The sequence below is a fragment of the Amblyomma maculatum genome, chromosome 1 (genome assembly GCF_055883805.1).
Source record: "Amblyomma maculatum isolate TAMU_Amacu chromosome 1, ASM5588380v1, whole genome shotgun sequence".
In the NCBI taxonomy this organism is placed as follows: domain Eukaryota; kingdom Metazoa; phylum Arthropoda; class Arachnida; order Ixodida; family Ixodidae; genus Amblyomma; species Amblyomma maculatum.
In genome coordinates this window covers 255,895,276-255,912,665 of record NC_139344.1, presented here as the reverse complement: position 1 = coordinate 255,912,665, position 17,390 = coordinate 255,895,276, and the positions used below count along the sequence as shown (strand labels likewise).

Here is a 17,390-nt window from a genome sequence, read left to right as displayed (position 1 = left end):
GAAGATTCTTGAGAGTTCCTTGGACTGTCAGAAGATCAAATCAGTCGATATTGTCCACCATAAACCCTGACTGCTCATTGGAGGGTCAAATTCTAAAGTTAAAGCTCAGCTACTTTGGTCATCTGATGAGAAGAGAGGAGTCGCTGGAGAAAGATTTGATGTTGGGAAAGGTTGAGGGTTACCGGAGAAGGGGTAGGCAGCGAACGCGATGGTTAGATGGCATCCTCGAGGCACTGCAGATGAAGTTATGTGATGTTAGGAAGATAGTGAGAGACCGGAAAGCGTGGCGTGACATGGTCCATAGGGTCACGAAGAGTCAGACACGACTGAATGCCTGAACTGAATTGACTGAAGTGCTTATAAAACAGACATGTAAACCGTGCCTCAACACCATACAAGACACGAGTTTCACCATACAAGACATGAGACGCCTAATGCCTAACTGCTAAAAATCTGGTAGAACTGCGCATTCCTAAAAGAAAATCTGTTGAATTCAGCCGATGTGATCGATCCTCGCATGATATGGTGGCACGAAAGGCCACATCAGGGCGAGGCACTGAGCTATGTGCACATGTAACGTGCTGAAAATGCAGAGGAGTTGTTAAATGGAAAATAAGAAAAGAAGGAAGTGAAACAACAGCAAATGCCTGATTTCAAGCGATTAACCAGTCAGCGAAGCAAACCCTAGAATCGACCCCAGATTGCAGTGGCTATTTAGCGCTCTTTTGCAGGGCATCCGCCTCGCATTCGGGAGGTACGGGGTTCGATCCCCAGTGCCGTCGGGTACCCACCGGTTTCCAGTGGGTACAAGATTTCCCCCGGCCTGGTGCTCGGCTTTTCTGGGGCTAAATGCTTGGGAAAAGGGGCCATGAATCAAAATGTTGGTTCAAAAAGAAAAAAAAAAGGGCCACAGAATGGGCTTTTGCCGCGCGAGGCGGACTTATTGTTGTCCGATGGCGGAACGGATCACTGCCACATCGGAGCAACTATTTGGGCCGTGACACCTTTTCCCAAGCATATCACCCCAGAAGAGCCGAGCATCAGGCCGGGGGAAAGCTTGTACCCATTGGAAACCGATGGGTACCCGGCGGCACTGGGGATCGAACCCCGTACCTCCCGAATGCAAGGCGGATGGTTAAAGCGCCATCAACATTCGCACAATGCGGTACCTTTCCTGCAGCAAGCCACAACAAAAGTTGGCAAGATCGCGAAAAAAAAATCTTAATCGCCACTGTGAACGCCAGTCTATCTGGACAATAGTTAGCTTCGCGGGTGATATCTCGATGTGACCCCCCATCTGAATTAAATGATGGGGGCCTGCCTGTGTCTTACACCATAGGCTTACACGGCTCAAGACACATGGTAACTAACTAAAACAAGGACAGAAGAGAGACAGACACCATGAAAGCTAGTTCTTTTGTCCTCGGTTTTAACACTAGTTGCCATGTGCCTTGAATCTAGAGATCACAACCTAGCCCAGTTGTCCACTTAAAAGACTTACACGGGCATCGACTGGGACCACGCTTCTAGTCTGGATTATCTATATTAAGAGGGGTTACATCAACTAGATTTTACTGTACAGCAAAACTTCACTTGAACGAACTTCAAGCGACCTTAGGAAAAAGTTTGTTAAAGTGGAAGTTTGCAGAAATAAAGTAAGGGTGTGCAAGCTTGTTTCCATTAGCTCCAAGAAACATCAAGCACTCAAATTATATCTCAACCTATTTATTTTCCACTGTGATCATTTGTGAGCAAAGGGTGCAATAACCTTTTGCAGCACTTTTGAATCTAGGATTGCTGTGGACTTGAACTCGGTTACCGTGCGCAAGCTCCCGTGAACCTTGCCTGGCACAAAGGTCTGCTGGGCAGCAAAGGCCTTCATTTTCTTTAAGCAGATGATTGCTTCAGCAGATCATAATACATATCCAGTCCCTCACACTGTGTAGCATCCGCATCTGAGACCCCTTCACCAGCTCAGCTGACAAACCCTTGAGCATATTGGTGAGCGGCCTCGTTACCTGGAACGCCTGAGTGGGCTGAGACCCATACCAGATCCACTTCATTTCTATCTTTTTACATCATACTAATCAAGTAATGCCATTAAGGCTATGCGCAAAAAAGACAACACAAAAAACAGAGGCAACGACAGGACGAGCGCCAGACGACAGGATTGCGCTCGTCCTGTCGTTGCCTCTGTTTTTTTGTGTTGTCTTTTTTGCGCATAGCCTTAATGGCATTACTTGATTCAAGCCAACTAGCCCGACAACAACTCTTGTTGAGATCATACTAATAATTTTGTAAGCAGTGGTGGAGATACGACCCCTCGCGAAGTTGCGAAGGGCCGCTTTGGAGTCACTGAGAATGGTGCTGATGTCGTTCTGAACTATTCCTAGTGCTATTGCGGCCTCTTTAGCCCCTTCCACTCTGCCCATGACCACCATAGGTGCGACCTTCCGGGAGATACTCACCACGCTCACAGCAATAGAGTCTTTGCCAGTAAGGTTGTATTTTGCCGCATCAACATACACAGCACTATCACCCCCTTGATACTTTTTGCCTAACGCCTTTGCCCTGGCCACGGTGCAAGATATATAGGTGGGGACACAGCGTACCGCGCCGGTTCCAGATAAAGTCCCCTAGTTAGTCTAAGCCATACGAGATGGCAGTTCGCTCAGCGGTCTGTGACGTTGTGGGAGGCACTGCTTTTCTATGGTGAATACATGCTTTTTGAGAGCCATTTTCTCGTAAACTGTGGCCTATGATGAGAGAAAAATATTTTTGTCGCGTTATTTTTGTCTAGGTCCATTATTCAGCGCAGTTTTATAAATCTGTGGCTTCATGAATGCTTAAATAAAAGCACAAAAGGCGAATTAATTTTCGCGCGGAATTTGAACCTGCTGCACGCATAAGCGGCGGCACTTTGACAACAAAGCATTAACCATCAGTCGTTTCATTTGTTCTTTGACTTTACATATTTTGTTCGCCCATCAGTGTGCCCGCTCATCCTTAGTTTGCTCCTTACTTTATTCCTTCAATACATTAGAGGTCATCTAACTGGATTCTGCTAGCTCCCACTGAATTCCCCCCTTCCTCTCATTTCCTCTATACCATTACTTCTCTTAGCTTCTTTTTTCCTTTCCCTTATTCTTTTATCCTCAGGGTATAGGGTACAGTACAGAGGGGAAGAGAATTTCACAATGAAAAAAGAACACCAAGTATAATTTATTCAATACAAAAAAATAGAGGTAAAATTACGGTTAACAGCTTTCTTGAATCTACATTAGAGATTGGCGAACAGTAATGTGATGTGGTGCGCCAAAGCCGCATATAAATCAGTTGATGAACATAAATAGATAGATAGATCGTGCAGCCGTTCGTGCAGTCGGGATTCGTGCAAATATAGAAGACAGTTGAGCTTGCTTGAGGCAAAAAAGCCTTACATCACGACAGCATTTGTGACGTTTTTCGTACACATAACACGTCCGTACTGTTCCTCGCTTGCTTATCCCATTCTTCCACTCAGTTTGCACGTTAGTGATTTATGCGATAGAGAAGCGGTACGGGGCGCTGTTGCATTTCCTTGATTAAGTGGTTAAGAATACCCTATGAATTTTTATATTTTTCTCCCGTTCGCCCAACCGAACGCAGGATTCGCTTTCCCTGCTCTATTTACGCTATCCAAAGTGACAAAACTGCTTCCCCGGCGCCTTCAATTGAATAACGATGACTGAATGGTTGAGTAATGTAGTACTCACTCCCCCATATTTCAACATAAAGTGCAACTTCAACCTTTTATTCACTTCGTTGTTAGGAATATATTACGTCAATAGTATTGACAAGCCAATAAATTGTTCTGGACCTCGCTTCTGCACTGATGCAGTGGGCACGGCTTAAGAATAAAGTGCTACGGTGATGCTTCTGGCGACGGCGGGGAAACAGGGAGAGACGGCGGGGGGGGGGGCACGCAAACGGCTCACGCAGGAAAAACGCGCCGCGCGATATCAGCGGGTTGCTATCGCAACGGCGTTGTCGATGTATGTGTTTTTTTCTTCCAGCGAAGATTCACCGCTACATCGACGCTGACGCTGCGATCAGCGGCCCGGTTCGGAGGAGCGTGGCTGGTACCTTATCTAGAAACTTGCGTCCAGTGCCTCGCCCGTGCGGTGTCCCCACCTAAATATTCTTGCACCGTGGCCCTGGCCCAACCTCAGCCTGTCTGAGCCGCTATTCTTGTGCTGTCAGTTGTACCTCATCAATGAGCTTTGCGAAAGCGTTGTGGACCTTGAGAGACAGAAGTCTCACAGTGGACGCATTTCTGGGGAGACCGACAGCCATGTTGTATGCCTGCCTTATCAGGCAATTCAACTTCTCACCATTGTCTTTCCTGAGGTCCAAGTAAGGGCTGGCATACACCAGCTGATGACGACAAATGTATTAACGAGGCGACATGCATCGCGCTCCTTTATGCCTTTTTGCCTAGTTGCTACCCGTTTAATAAGTCATATTAGGGAGTTTTAGAATAGAGGGACCCAAGGCTTGGGGCCTCCAAGGAAATAGCGGGCGGCAGCGCAACGTGCTAGCCGAGCGGCGAGTTTTAGAATAGGGGTTTTCCCGACGCAGCGGAGCCGGGCTTGCGTTCGTCGACTGCAGCGCCACGACGGTAGCCAAGGAAAAGCATTTTAATATATAAAAGCCAACAACGCTATCTTATTCATCAAAAAGTACTATTATTGTGCAAAAACTATCTTAAGATTACCGGTTATATAAACCATTTTCGTCAGACAAGACGAAATCGGCCAATTGTCAATCCAGGCTGAGACCGGCAAACCTCATTTGAACCTTCCACGCTTTCCGCCGTCTGGTCCCCATGACAACCAAAGGAGGCGAACTCGCTAAGCCTAGCAGCTCGGTAAATCCGGAAGCAATCTGAAAATACAGTGCGTTTTATCGCTAAAATTTGGTTGTGCGGGCATCATGAGATATAGCATAAGCTTCGTTGGCCTTTTGTTTTCCATGGCGTGACACCACAGAGCGGTGACGACGAATGTGTGCCGAGGCGAGTGGCCACCGCTTGGCCGAACGCCGCCATGTTGCCGTAACCCAAGCGACCCAACGGCGGCTTGGGGCGAACGCTATTTCCGAAAAATAAGGGCCACCCCTAGCGTTAACCCAAGACCCCAAGCACGCCTTACGTTCTGCGCATGCGCATTTCGACGCCCCAAGCTCCTTGGGGGCCCCAAAGCTTGGGGACCCCTATTCTAAAACTCTCTATTGTCTGCTGGATTGAGAGCAACCGCCTGTCCAGCATTATCTTTTTGTGTCTATTCGATTGTATAAACAACCCAAGCCCACATATTATGTCTGCCTCCAGGATTTCGTTTTCTTGGATTTCCAACTGTACCTTGTTTAATTTTGTTTTACAAGTCCTTGCATTATTACAGATGACCAGCAGCTTTGACTTTTGTGGGGAGTATTCTAATCCTGACCAAAGGGTGTGGGCGTTTACGACGTCCACCACCTCTTGCAAGACTGCCTGTCGGATCACTGACTTGTCCAAATCGTGATGTCATCAGCATATAGGGTGTGTCCAATACCCTCTATGGCATCAAGCTTCCTAGGGAACGTGATCAGCGCGGTGTTGAATAGAAAGAGCAACTATTACAAGGAGCTTAGAGCGAGCCTGCCACCTCCGCATGTTTCGCTCAGCCGAGAACAAGCTACCACATGGCAGCGCCTCCAAATACGTTCGCAGTGAAACCCCTAGACTTATTCGAATACCTTTCCTGATCTAGTAAACCCATTCTGCCAACTGTGCGGCGAGCCTGCCCCCTTTGACCATATAATCTGGGACTGCGCAAAGGATCCGCTTTCGACAGATCTGGTCACATCTCCGCTTGCAAAATGGGAAGCTGCTCTTGCCAGTTGGGACCCAGACGTCCAGTCCTGGGTCATGGTAAGAGTGCAGGAGGTCACTGACAGACTTCAACAGCCGGCCACCTGGAACCGCTAAGAAACTCGACCTCAACAACCTCCTTCGAGAAATAAATTTTTTTCTCTTTCTCTCTTCAGCAAATCATGGTTAACCAGCATGAAAATGTACGCCTTCCTTGGAGCTAAAACCCTAGTAGGGCTGAGGCTCTAGCCCTTTCACTGTCGGCTGTTTCTGACTGGGACGCACCCCCAGTGTCGGCTTGGTTTCAGAGAACGAGCATATCAGGGAACGAGCATAAAGATTTATTTTGCATCATGATGGGTATACAAATAAATTAGTCAATGCAATTTGCACATTTCAGTGTTCTGCAGGTGTTTAAATAAACATCATCATCATCAGTCTGACTATAAATGATATATGATAAAATAAAAAAAAACACGCTCAATACTTCTTCAGAGTGTGGTGGATCCTGAGTCCGAATCCGAGCTTGGCTGGTAATCAGAACCCGAAGAGCCATCGCTCCAGTCAGCCGTCGAAGGTCCCGCGCGGTCCGCCATCCGAAAGTAAGCGCGCGCGGAGGGCGCACATTCAGTGGCCAGCACAAGGGAGAGAAACGGCGCGTAGTGAAGTCGAAAGAGAAAAAGATGGAAAGGGGCTAAAACACTCGTGTGCTGCTGCTGCTGCTAACGGCAAGCTGTCCTCAAGCGAGGGCGCGTGGAGAGAGCGAATGCAGCAATCGAGTCATATGTCAGTCGGAGAGAGGCAACCGCGTGCGACCCTGAACTTGCCACGCCGTAGCGGAAGCGCGACAAAGAATAAAAATAAAAACCTCCAAACCTGCCGCAGATGGCAGAACAAACTTTGAACCCATAAACGCACGCGCGCGCCGAAGGATCGCTCGCTCGAGAGAGTAGTGTCACGGAGCGACCACGCCCCCTCCCACGAGCAAAGAACGGGCGGGCGCGGTTGCACCATACTCTTCCATATATGTGTCTTATCGGCGCGGAGCGAGCATATCAGCTTGTAGAAAGATTCAACAGATGGCGGAGCAAGTCCAAGCGCGGCAGCTTTACGGTGAGGCGCGAAGATTTGAACGCAAGATAGAATACGTACGGGTACGTTATTGACACTGCGGGGAGGAAACGCGAATACGTACCGGTACGTTCGTGACAGTGAAAGGGCTAGTTATGGCTGGCTATGACTGTGGAGCCAATTAAGCGTGCAAATCCAGTTACGGATTCGGCTGGCTACAAGCTTGTCTAGATGGTTAATTCGGTTTAAAGCTAAATCATGGCCACTTTTCGTCACGCAGTGATGAAACGTGGCTCTCGGTGTAAAAATATGCAACAAAAAGTGCGGGTTGTGCTAGATGAAATGCTAAGTATGATGTGAAAGACACAGGATGACGACGAGGAACATCTTCGTAGAATTCGTAGCAATAACTGAATTTCGTTAAAATGAAGGGCGTTTGCATAGCGTTCAATGAAGCTTCGGTGGGGCATTTAATAAAGTTTGTACAACTGAGTACTTCGTTTAAATGATGTTTGTTCAAGTGGTATTCCACTGAATATGTTATGCTTTGCATGCAAGTTAGAGCAACTTTACACAACTATGTACTGAAAAGTTGAGCAAACAATTTGGTATATATTAGCATGTAAACTTTGGATTTGGCTCAGTGTGGAAGTTGGAATTTGAAATAGTTTTGTTCAAAAACCTCACTTCTGCAGTAAAGATTTAAGCTATACGTATGAACATATTTCTCAAAATTATTGTGCAAGGAATCGAACAAAAACAATTAGAATGTATACTGTGCGCAATCAGGGGCACTTCAGTGCTTCCCAGCAGGTTTCTGTCATAACTGTTGATGTGATAGCCTTCGTTTAATGAGTTTCCATTTTGGGAGTGAAAAAGTAAACAGGCAAGATGGTACAGGATCTAGAATTTACTACTTTGTAGCATATCAAATTCATTATTAAAGGTGGACAGCAGCTAGTCCTGTCATTTCCTGTCCGTGCCTGCCATTCTGCTAGTAATATAATAAATTTAGGAAGACAGCACCAATTGTCCGAAATAAATACAATCAAATGCAGCAGAGACACATGCCTACTTCCTTGGCAATGGGGCTAATGATCCCTTCGTTATCTTCAGAGTTCAGATGTTCCATCGATCTCTTCATATATCCTTTGCATTCAATCGTAAACTACTAGTACTAGAGAAGGAATAAGTGGAACCATGCTCAATCTGACAATGGAGGTTCTCATGAGTGAATTCACGTCTTTTTGATCTGTGCATTAGGAAGTTCTGGCTCACGTATGATTTGAAATATGATTTGTGCACAGGACATCTATGTGTTACAGGGCATCCTTTGTTATTCAAGTCTTCCCAAGAAAAAGATGTATGATTTGCTGGCCATTAAAACATGCGACTCAGTTTTGGTTTCTGAATCTGGCTCATTTAAAAAAAGAAAATAGAAAAAAAAATATATCTTCAAATTATGAAATGCACAACAGCACAGGGCTGGCTGAAGTGGAACAAGATCAACACACCTCTTGGAAGTTGCCCTTGATCTCCAGGTTGTGCACATAGCAGTCATCCTGGTGATAGGAGACTGCCTTGCGTGGGGAGTAGAACTCGCATTGCATCATGTCAAAGAAAATGGGAATAGTAGCCTTGCGCAGCTCTGCTTCTGGTATCATGGTCATCTCCAGGAATGGGCCCACCATGCCAGGAACAAAGTGAATTTTGTTCTGGCCTGTGTTTTCCATTCGAATGAAAGATGTGCAATTAGTCTTCGGCCAAAGCAAGCATAACTGTTGGACTGCTTTACATACTGAGGAAGTACCTATACAAACACTATTCCTCGTAAACCATTCTTCAGAATGCAAACATGGCAACTAACTATAAAATGTAAACATAGCGCTACCCTCCAGTACTTCTATGTTGCTACGGTGGTGAGCATGCCATGTTCATAATGCACTGCTGCCTGTGACAAAATGACCACCAATTCAATTGTCACATTAAAAAATACAGCACACAATAAAAATAGAATAAAGAGCAGCAAAAAGTTTATAGACGCTGTTCGACCAGCAATGTAAGCATCCAATTTTCAGTCTCTTTGATTTCCAGTCTTTGATGCCTCTAATGTAGTGAAATTAAAATTTTCAGTCTTTTTGATTTCCAGTCTTTGATGCCTCTATTGTAGTGAAATTAGAATTTTCAGTCTTTTCGATTTCCAGTCTTTGATGCCTCTAATGTAGTGAAATTAGAACTTTAGAGGATCTTCATCTTATAAGGCAAACACAAAAGAAGAAATGAAGGCTTGCTGTCAATGTATACATGTGCTGCCCAATACAGTTGCCTTCTCGAGGAAAGTTTCATATAACTTTGATGCTCACTTTGTTTACAACTTTCTTTGAAAGTTTTTTTTCTACACACAATTAATAATCATCTGGCTCCCCACAAAGTTATTGAATATACAGTTTTCAAGCAATGAAACTAAGCATGCCACGGCAAAGCACAAACATTGTTGAAGCAGCGCTCCCAGAATTCACTAAATCATTGCAATTTACAGCAAGAGCCCTTGCTTTCTGCATAGCAAGCGTGGGTTCAATACCAGTTGTGTGAAGCAAAACGTTCATGTCAAACAGTATTAGCATCTTCCGGTAGTTGTGGCAAGTTGAATGCTTCTTTTTAACCAGCACAGAAGCGCTAAAGCGACGTTTGGTCATTTGGCATTTGATAGAGAGGAGAAGGGAAAATGTTTGGGCGTGTTGGTTCATCGCCAATACAGCGAAGCGCTCAAAATCACAAGGACGAGGAGGGAACAGGACAATAGCGCTATTGTCCTGTTCCCTCCTCGTCCTTGTGATTTTGAGCGCTTCACTGTATTGATGATAGAGAGCTCTGGCATTTTTTCGACCTCCTCAAATTTTCCTTGAATTTTCATTGTACATTCTCCTCAGTTTACTGGTCCTTCGAGCCCAATTTCGCAATGGTTTGATGTTTTGTTGCAGCACAAATTAATTTTAACATTTCCCATTTTGTGGCTTCAATTGGGGAGATTTCTATGGGAAACCTTGGCTGCGTTAAGTCACTAGGTGCAGGGCCATCTAAATTTGCTCTGCATTTGCTGTAGAGCAAATGTTTGAGTTTCCTTTTGATCACTTCAGACAAATAGCAACTCCAGTAGTAACTTACAGTTGCCAGTTTAGCTAATCCATGCATAGCAACAATAACATTTGTAGCCATATCCTAGATGTCATAGACTGTTTGGCAGCGACGTCACAGGCTGGTCGAAACCTACTTGTCAGGTTTAAGAAGGTTTCCCGGCTTTTGCTCTTTTAATACACACTTCTACTTGATTTTTTAAAAAACAATTTGTTTTTGTATTGGAAAGAGGCCAATAAATGTGATAAGTTCAAAATGCTTAAAAACTAATGAAGTTGCCCTTGAACGCACTTTTCAGTAAGAGTGTGAGGGCATTACTTAACTACTGATGATTTTTACTGCATTTGATTTGATGCACTTGATGATTTTTAGTGCAAGTTCTTATTTGCTAAGCAGTAACAGGCACGTTGTACAATCTGCTAAATACGAAGCAGCACTGCTTGTGGAACCTCTTAGCTCAACACTTGCTTCCAAGGTGACTTACCAAATTACCAATATAACACAAAAATTGTGTCTTAGTGCCTCCAGAGGTTTCTCTTATTTTCTTATTCCTGCCGAGTCAGCACTGCAAGGTGCTTGTGATGCTCCAACCAGAAACTGAAGCATTTTTTGGTTGCCGCTGGTGTAAGCACGCAACAAAGCATTTCCTTACCCCCGTTTCCCACTGGCATACTACAGTCAAACCCGGATATATCAAACTCAAAGGGAATAGCGAAATAGTTTAATATATCAATAATTCGATATACAGAAATCGGCTTGAGACGCGGCTTGCGATCGTGAAAAATGATATCGTATTTGTCGCATAATCGACCCACTTGCATAATGAACCCATCTTCTACTTTTGGCACTGAGAATTTGAATAAAAAAAAAAAAGAAAGAAAGTGTTAGTCGGTGGCGGTCCCTCCGTTTCGGCCGTCGCACCCCCAGCTCATTTATTGGCAGCGTGCCAAGATGCTAACAGCGCTAACGTCATGGCATGTTCATCTTTTGACTATATTTTTGATGCTAGCTCCTGCGGTATTGGGGAGTGAACTTGGCAGAGTGCCCGTGATGACTTCATTGCACAAGCCTGGTTCGATTTATCACACCGTGCTTAAGGTGGGCGGAGTCCACTGCCACAAAATCATTGGAAAGCGTGATAGCTGCAAATGCCGTTTGAAGCAAACAATGCTAAAAGCCGGTGTCATGATCGCAGTGACCACACGTTTTTTGATTCATAGATGCAAGAATGAATGACTCTCGCAAAAAAAAAAATGCCGCTTCTTAACATCCGCAGCTGCCATAGCTTACGCTACGCAGCACTTTCAGCACGACAAGGATGGATGACTCTCGCAAAAGAAAAACAAAACAAAACAAATCTGCCGCTTCTTAAAGTCTGCAGGCCGTACGTTCAGCATGACAAGGAAGGTCGACTCACACACACACACAAAAAAAAAAAAAGAATATCTGCCCCTTCTTAACGCCCGCAGCCGCCATAGCTTAAGCTAGGCTGCACGTTCAGCATGATGACAAGGATGGACGACTCACAAAAAAAAATAAATCTGCAGTTTCTTAACAACCGCAGCCCCCATATCTAACGCTACGCAGCACGTGTAGCACGATGACACAAGACGTGTACCGCACGTCACCCCCCGCTGTGCACAGAGGGTTCACAACACAAACTGGAGAAAGCGTCCGACGTTCTGTCTGCCGTAGGCTGAGCTGGCTTGTCGGTGCATGCGTAGTGCAGGCTGCTGCGAATGAGAACCGGGAAAGAGAGAGAAAGGGGAGAGAGAAAGCTCGGCAGAAGAATGGGCACACCCTTGCGCATCTCTCGCATTGTTTCCCCTTTCCTGAACACCACGGCTGCATTGGCTACGTCTGCTCTGTACTGGCCGTTGCCAAACCGGTTCCCTCTCGTTCCTTCACACACATGGCTTGAAAACGTCCCGCGCTTTACAAACATCACGTACCATCATCCCCACCCTAGATCATCGCAGATGCACGCGCCTTTGGGGAAAGGGCGCAACGCTGTTCTAGACCAGCTGTTGCCGAACTGTTCTGTTCCATTCCTTCCACGAGTGGCTTGAAAGCATCACGCGGCAAACGGCCGAGGCTGATCTATCGTCTTTGGGGAAGGCGTACCTTCCAGTGTGTGGTGTGGAGTTCGATATATTGAACGACCGATGAAACTGGAGTTCGATATACGACGCAAAATTCCTATACTTTTACATGGAAGTTTCAAAGGGATATTCCATGAGTTCCATTTATCCAAACTTAAATTATCTGAGTTCGATATATTCGGATTCGACTGTATCGGCTTCTGCAATTTCTGACACCCAAGAGATCTGACTAATACCTGTCATGTCCTTGTCACTATATGCAAGAAATAGAAGAAATAATGTGCAAGGCACACAAAGGCAATCATCAGGGTGAAAAAGCAGACTGTACCGTGTGCAGAGTAGCCATGTTTGACTAAGATGTTCATCAGCACACTATCTAGCAATCAAGCAAATTTATTTACTGTGTGGAAAAAGTGTTTCAGAGGCACTTTTAAATTCAGACCCAAATCCTTCCTCTGTGCAAAACACACTGGCAGATTTCTGGGCACTTCTCTAATATGGCTTGCTCTATGCATTCCTGTACTGACACAGCTAAAATATGTTGAGAGAAGTTATGCCATACCAAGGTTGAACCACATCTTCCGTATCTCAAAGCCCGTTTCTCGTCTCATGTCTTTGTATCTGAAAAAAATATTGTCCAATATACAGGAGGCAGATAGAGACTGGTAGAAGCAGGGAAATGTCAAGTGACCAAATACAAACCTTGCAATAATCTTGTTTCGCTTGTTGTGCGAGAAGTTCTCCAGCTGCAGTGCATCTTGAGTGAGAAAGGCTATGGCACAATGGAAGTAGTTGTTCCACACCTGTCAAACACATACACAAAAAAACAGACCCTTACTGCTCATTCCGACACATGACCATATTACTGCCAGGAGAACAGGTACAGACCTGGTAATCGAAAGGGTTGGTGAAACGATCTCGAATGGTGTATGAAAAGTGACGCAAGGCTTTCAGCATGACACTGGCAACGAAGTGAAATGTACAAGTTTTCATAAGACACATGGTTGAGATGCTTGTAGATTACAAGCCACAATGCGTAAGTTGCAAGTACCTGTTCTGAAGCATTATCATGTCATTCCAGTCCTTGGGGTAGACATTCTTACTGACCAGATCTTTAAAGACTAGCAGAATTTCCATTAGGAAGTCAAGAAGGTCAGTGGCTGTGGGGAAATGGTCGAGGTAGTTGTGGTAGTGGTACTTGGCCATTTGCCTCAGAATTGCGATCATAAGAGCCACTATGTTGCCCTTTATAGAAAAAAAAAGAAAAAGGAAGAGAAGCAGTGTCAAAGTGCACCTTTCTGAATTGAAATCATGGAAAACAAGTTTGCAGTTAATTTGCACATACCACAATAGGCGAAGAACGGTCCGTCCTAATTACAGTTTGGATCACAGTCCTCAGCACAGAGTGCATGACTACTGATATGTCTTCAACAGTCTGTGCCCGGTCGTGGCCATGAAGGACCACCATGATGTCACTCAGTATCTTGACACATAACTCTAGCTCCTCTCCTTTCTCCATGAGGAGTTGTACATGTTGGTTGATCACGGGCAGAAGAATGGCACGGCACTCTACGTGGGACAGAATTATCAAACATGTTAGTGTTTTGTGAACACAAAATCCATTTTATCTTTTACCCTTTAAAGGCCTTTGTACAAAACTGTGTACACTGCAAACATGCAGTTTTCTTTTTCTCATTGGGGTTTAACTAGCACTGATTTCGTTAAGGTGAATTTAGCATCCTTTATGTAAGAAAAGATGCATTTTTTAACTAGCAAATACAGAAAATAATATTTCTCAAAACAGAACACATGATAACAAGTCCCCTGCCATTTTCTTGCAGACAGATCTTGCCTTTTGAATTTCTAGTGTTATGCACAAGAACAAAATGAAAAACTAAAATGACTGCACACTCTTGGCACTCTGTAATCCCAGTTTCCGACTATTCTGACAGTTTGCAACCGATATCTTACATTCTTACATCTGTATAAAAATAAACTTTTGGAATGAAATAGCTTTCTTGAGGCCTGGATATATATTTAGGCAGAAAAAATTTGTTTCGGATCGAAATGATAAGTAGAGTCTGAAAGCGTTAAAAACAGTATGAAGCACAATGAAGCCTTCAAGAGCTTTTTGAATTTCTGACTTTGTTAAAGAAAGACAACTGAGCCTGGAGCCTGTATCAAAATTTTTACAATGCTGCTGTAGGTGGATGAAGACAAAATACAAGCAAAATCTTTTGCCTGAGATCTTCACAATTAAAAACTTAGCCCAGTCTTCACAACTGTTCTGCCACAGTCTAAAAATGAGGCCAAAATTGACCAGCAGTCTTACCTAATAAAAAAAAATTTACAAGCCTCTTCGGGAACCCAATAGTCACAAAACAACAAAACAACATAACAACACAGGAGCAAAACAACATAAACAACACAAGGGCTGCAGTTGGAGTCTGGCATAAACAAATGGTGAGTAGCAAGAATTAGAGAACAGAAATGTGCAAGAAAAAATATAAAGAAGCCATGTCGATGCTTTCCCTACTACAGACAACCTGGGCTTGCCCCAAAATCAAGTTGTCCCACTACCCTGAAGGTGAAATAACTCTGCCCACACTGAAGACATCTAAAGCACTACCAATGACAAGGTAGGATCGCAGGTGAAGAGTTTTGACGTCTTGCCAAATATGATGCAAGAGGAGAATAAACTATTTCCAAAGATGCAAGTATATGAAGCTGACTTTTACAATGAAAACACTGCTGAAGGGCTGAGCACTTTTTCTGTCCATGGACAGTGTAGAGCTAATACACCTTCTTCAGTGAGCAAGTTTTTTCGACTAAAAACTATTTCTTTTTTTTTTCTTTTTAGTTATATAAAGCTGGAAGGGAAACCCAACCTTCCCTCGAATAATGGTCCCGATGCTACACACAGGCATCATGAAAATGATGCTGACTGCTGTTAAGTAAGCCAAATATTTACAAACAGTGAATACACAAGTGCCATTAAAAACAATACTGCAATTGCAGGTTTTGTGACCCATAAGACTTAAGGTGCTGCAAGTAAAACCTCGTTGATATGCTTTTAAAAAAATATGGGGGAAAAACGTATCATGCAGGAAACCGTATGATAGGAACTGCCTGATTTTGAAAAATTTGCGAAGAAGCCACCATGTTTCTAGTCATGAAGTCATGTTTCTGCGGGCAAGGGCGTCCTGTATGTTGTCTTGTTGGCTTTCTTTGATGATTCGCCCCTTTGCACCCTGGCCCTGCAGGAAAGCAACTGTGGCGAGTGAGCACCACCGATCAGTTTTCCATGTTGAAAGTGCTTGTTAGCACATGTCCGGTTGATCACAAAGAAATTATACGACCACAATTTGTCAAAATTTTGAACTTATTAACTAGGAGAAAAATAGTTTAACTCTATGGGAGATGTTTTGCTGCCCGCAATTTTCAGCAGATGAAACGGGAAATCATATGCACTAGGAAAGTACCAACGAGGTTCTACTGTACATCATCAAAACCGCAATATCTAATGTCCTTTTCTACAGAGAACCGGAAGGGAAAGGTCAATGCCACTACGAATAAAGAAAGATCATGTTCAAGCATTTTTGTGGCTGGCACATACTTCAAAGACACCTCACATGTTTGAATGCAGGCTGAACTGAATGGTACATGAGGAGTTTGCAAAGGCAATGCTGGTGGATATTCACCTAAATCTAATGGGCTTTCAGAAAGTAACTGTATGAATACTTTTTATGTAACATACAGTGAATAAAACAGCATTGATGCTGAGCTGAACTAAAATTTGAAAAGTTCGAACCAGACTACACAATCTACTGCATTTTATTTTTAGTTCTTTATAACAGTCCAGTCTAATCTTTGTAATTATCTGAAAGCCCATTATATATAGTAGCATGGTCTAGGACAATTTATTTTCATTCTTTTTGTTTGTCCCAACATACTCTTTGCAATTACCGGAAGCCCATTGAGCCAAGGGTCATGTAGGCAGGGCATTGCTTTTCTCATTTATTTTTAGTCTCCCTTCAAACAAACAATTATCTGAGGTATACTGTGCTGCCGATTTGTAGGAAGCTCATACAAGTGATGTTACTGAGTGGTTAGGACTACAAATTCAGCTTAATTGTCATGAACATGGTTAAGAGCAAACAAACAGTTCTTTTCACACACAGTGGTAGCAAGTCAACTGCTCTGACATGGCTGCTGAGTACAGCGGTGGGCTTAAAAAGACAATACTATAGTACAAATACATAGAGCTTCTCCCTTTGGCAAATGTCTTGTTCACTGAACCAAACGAGCCAACACGGAGCGAACCCGCCATCCACCTAAACTGCAGGTTACATACGCTTTGCAGATTAGTTTTATAAAGCCGGAAGAGAAACCCAACCTTCCCTCGGATAATGATCCCAATGCTACACACGCTTGACACTAGTTTTGAACGCCAACAAGTACTTATGCTGTGGACAAAGTAACTTAGCTTGGCCAAGGGGCAAAGCCCCAGGAGCCTTAAATTGGCAATTATCATAAAAACTCGCATATAATACGAGGATTTTTTCCCCCAATTTTATCATGTCAGATTTCCGCCCCGCATTATACATGTGGGTCTGACCAAATTTCAGCCTAAATCCACTGTTCCAACCTCTAATTATTCAGCACCATAAGCATTAGGCTTCCAGTGAGAGGAGGTGCTATCTAGTGGTGGTATCGGTTGACTGTTCTGGTGGTTTTGGTTTCACCACGCTGACCCTGCGATCCTCGCGACCACGGTGCCAAGGCGCACATATGTGTCCCGAAGGAGGTCGACTGCACCTCGCACGATGCAGGGATGGCAAAAGGATCACTCAGCACGTTGCACTGGTCTATCATGGGCCTCTTCAGCCATGCTGGCGACGCCCTACAGCCGAATCACAGACGCTTCACCAGTATTCCCAAGGAGTATGTCGGTCGCGCTTTCGAGAAATGCGGGATACCGTAAGCATTTAGAGGTACAGAAAAAGAGTTTCTACAGAAAGGTGTTTCCAGCAAGGGACTTTCGGCAGACGATACATGTATTGGACGATGACGACCGTGAAAACCTCAAATTTGAGAACACTTCCTGGGTGCAAACGTCGTGCGTCTGCATGCTGTGCTGATGCGAACAGGCACGAGTGTGCTGCAGGATGGCCGCCAGCTCATGTGCT

General features: G+C 44.3%; 1 protein-coding gene across 3 annotated transcripts in view; it reads right to left on the bottom strand.

The window, feature by feature from the left end:
- The window catches only part of mbc (dedicator of cytokinesis protein myoblast city), a 99,116-nt gene that overhangs the window by 29,513 nt on the left and 52,213 nt on the right, over positions 1 to 17,390 (bottom strand). For all 3 annotated transcript variants that reach the window (XM_084590894.1, XM_084590895.1, XM_084590893.1), the window contains exons 25-30: positions 13,547 to 13,770; positions 13,253 to 13,446; positions 13,090 to 13,162; positions 12,904 to 13,004; positions 12,764 to 12,822; positions 8,479 to 8,684 (exon numbers count right to left, since the gene is read on the bottom strand). In XM_084590894.1, the coding sequence (XP_084447020.1) occupies positions 8,479 to 8,684; positions 12,764 to 12,822; positions 12,904 to 13,004; positions 13,090 to 13,162; positions 13,253 to 13,446; positions 13,547 to 13,770 (857 nt within the window). The remainder of the gene's footprint in view (positions 1 to 8,478; positions 8,685 to 12,763; positions 12,823 to 12,903; positions 13,005 to 13,089; positions 13,163 to 13,252; positions 13,447 to 13,546; positions 13,771 to 17,390) is intronic.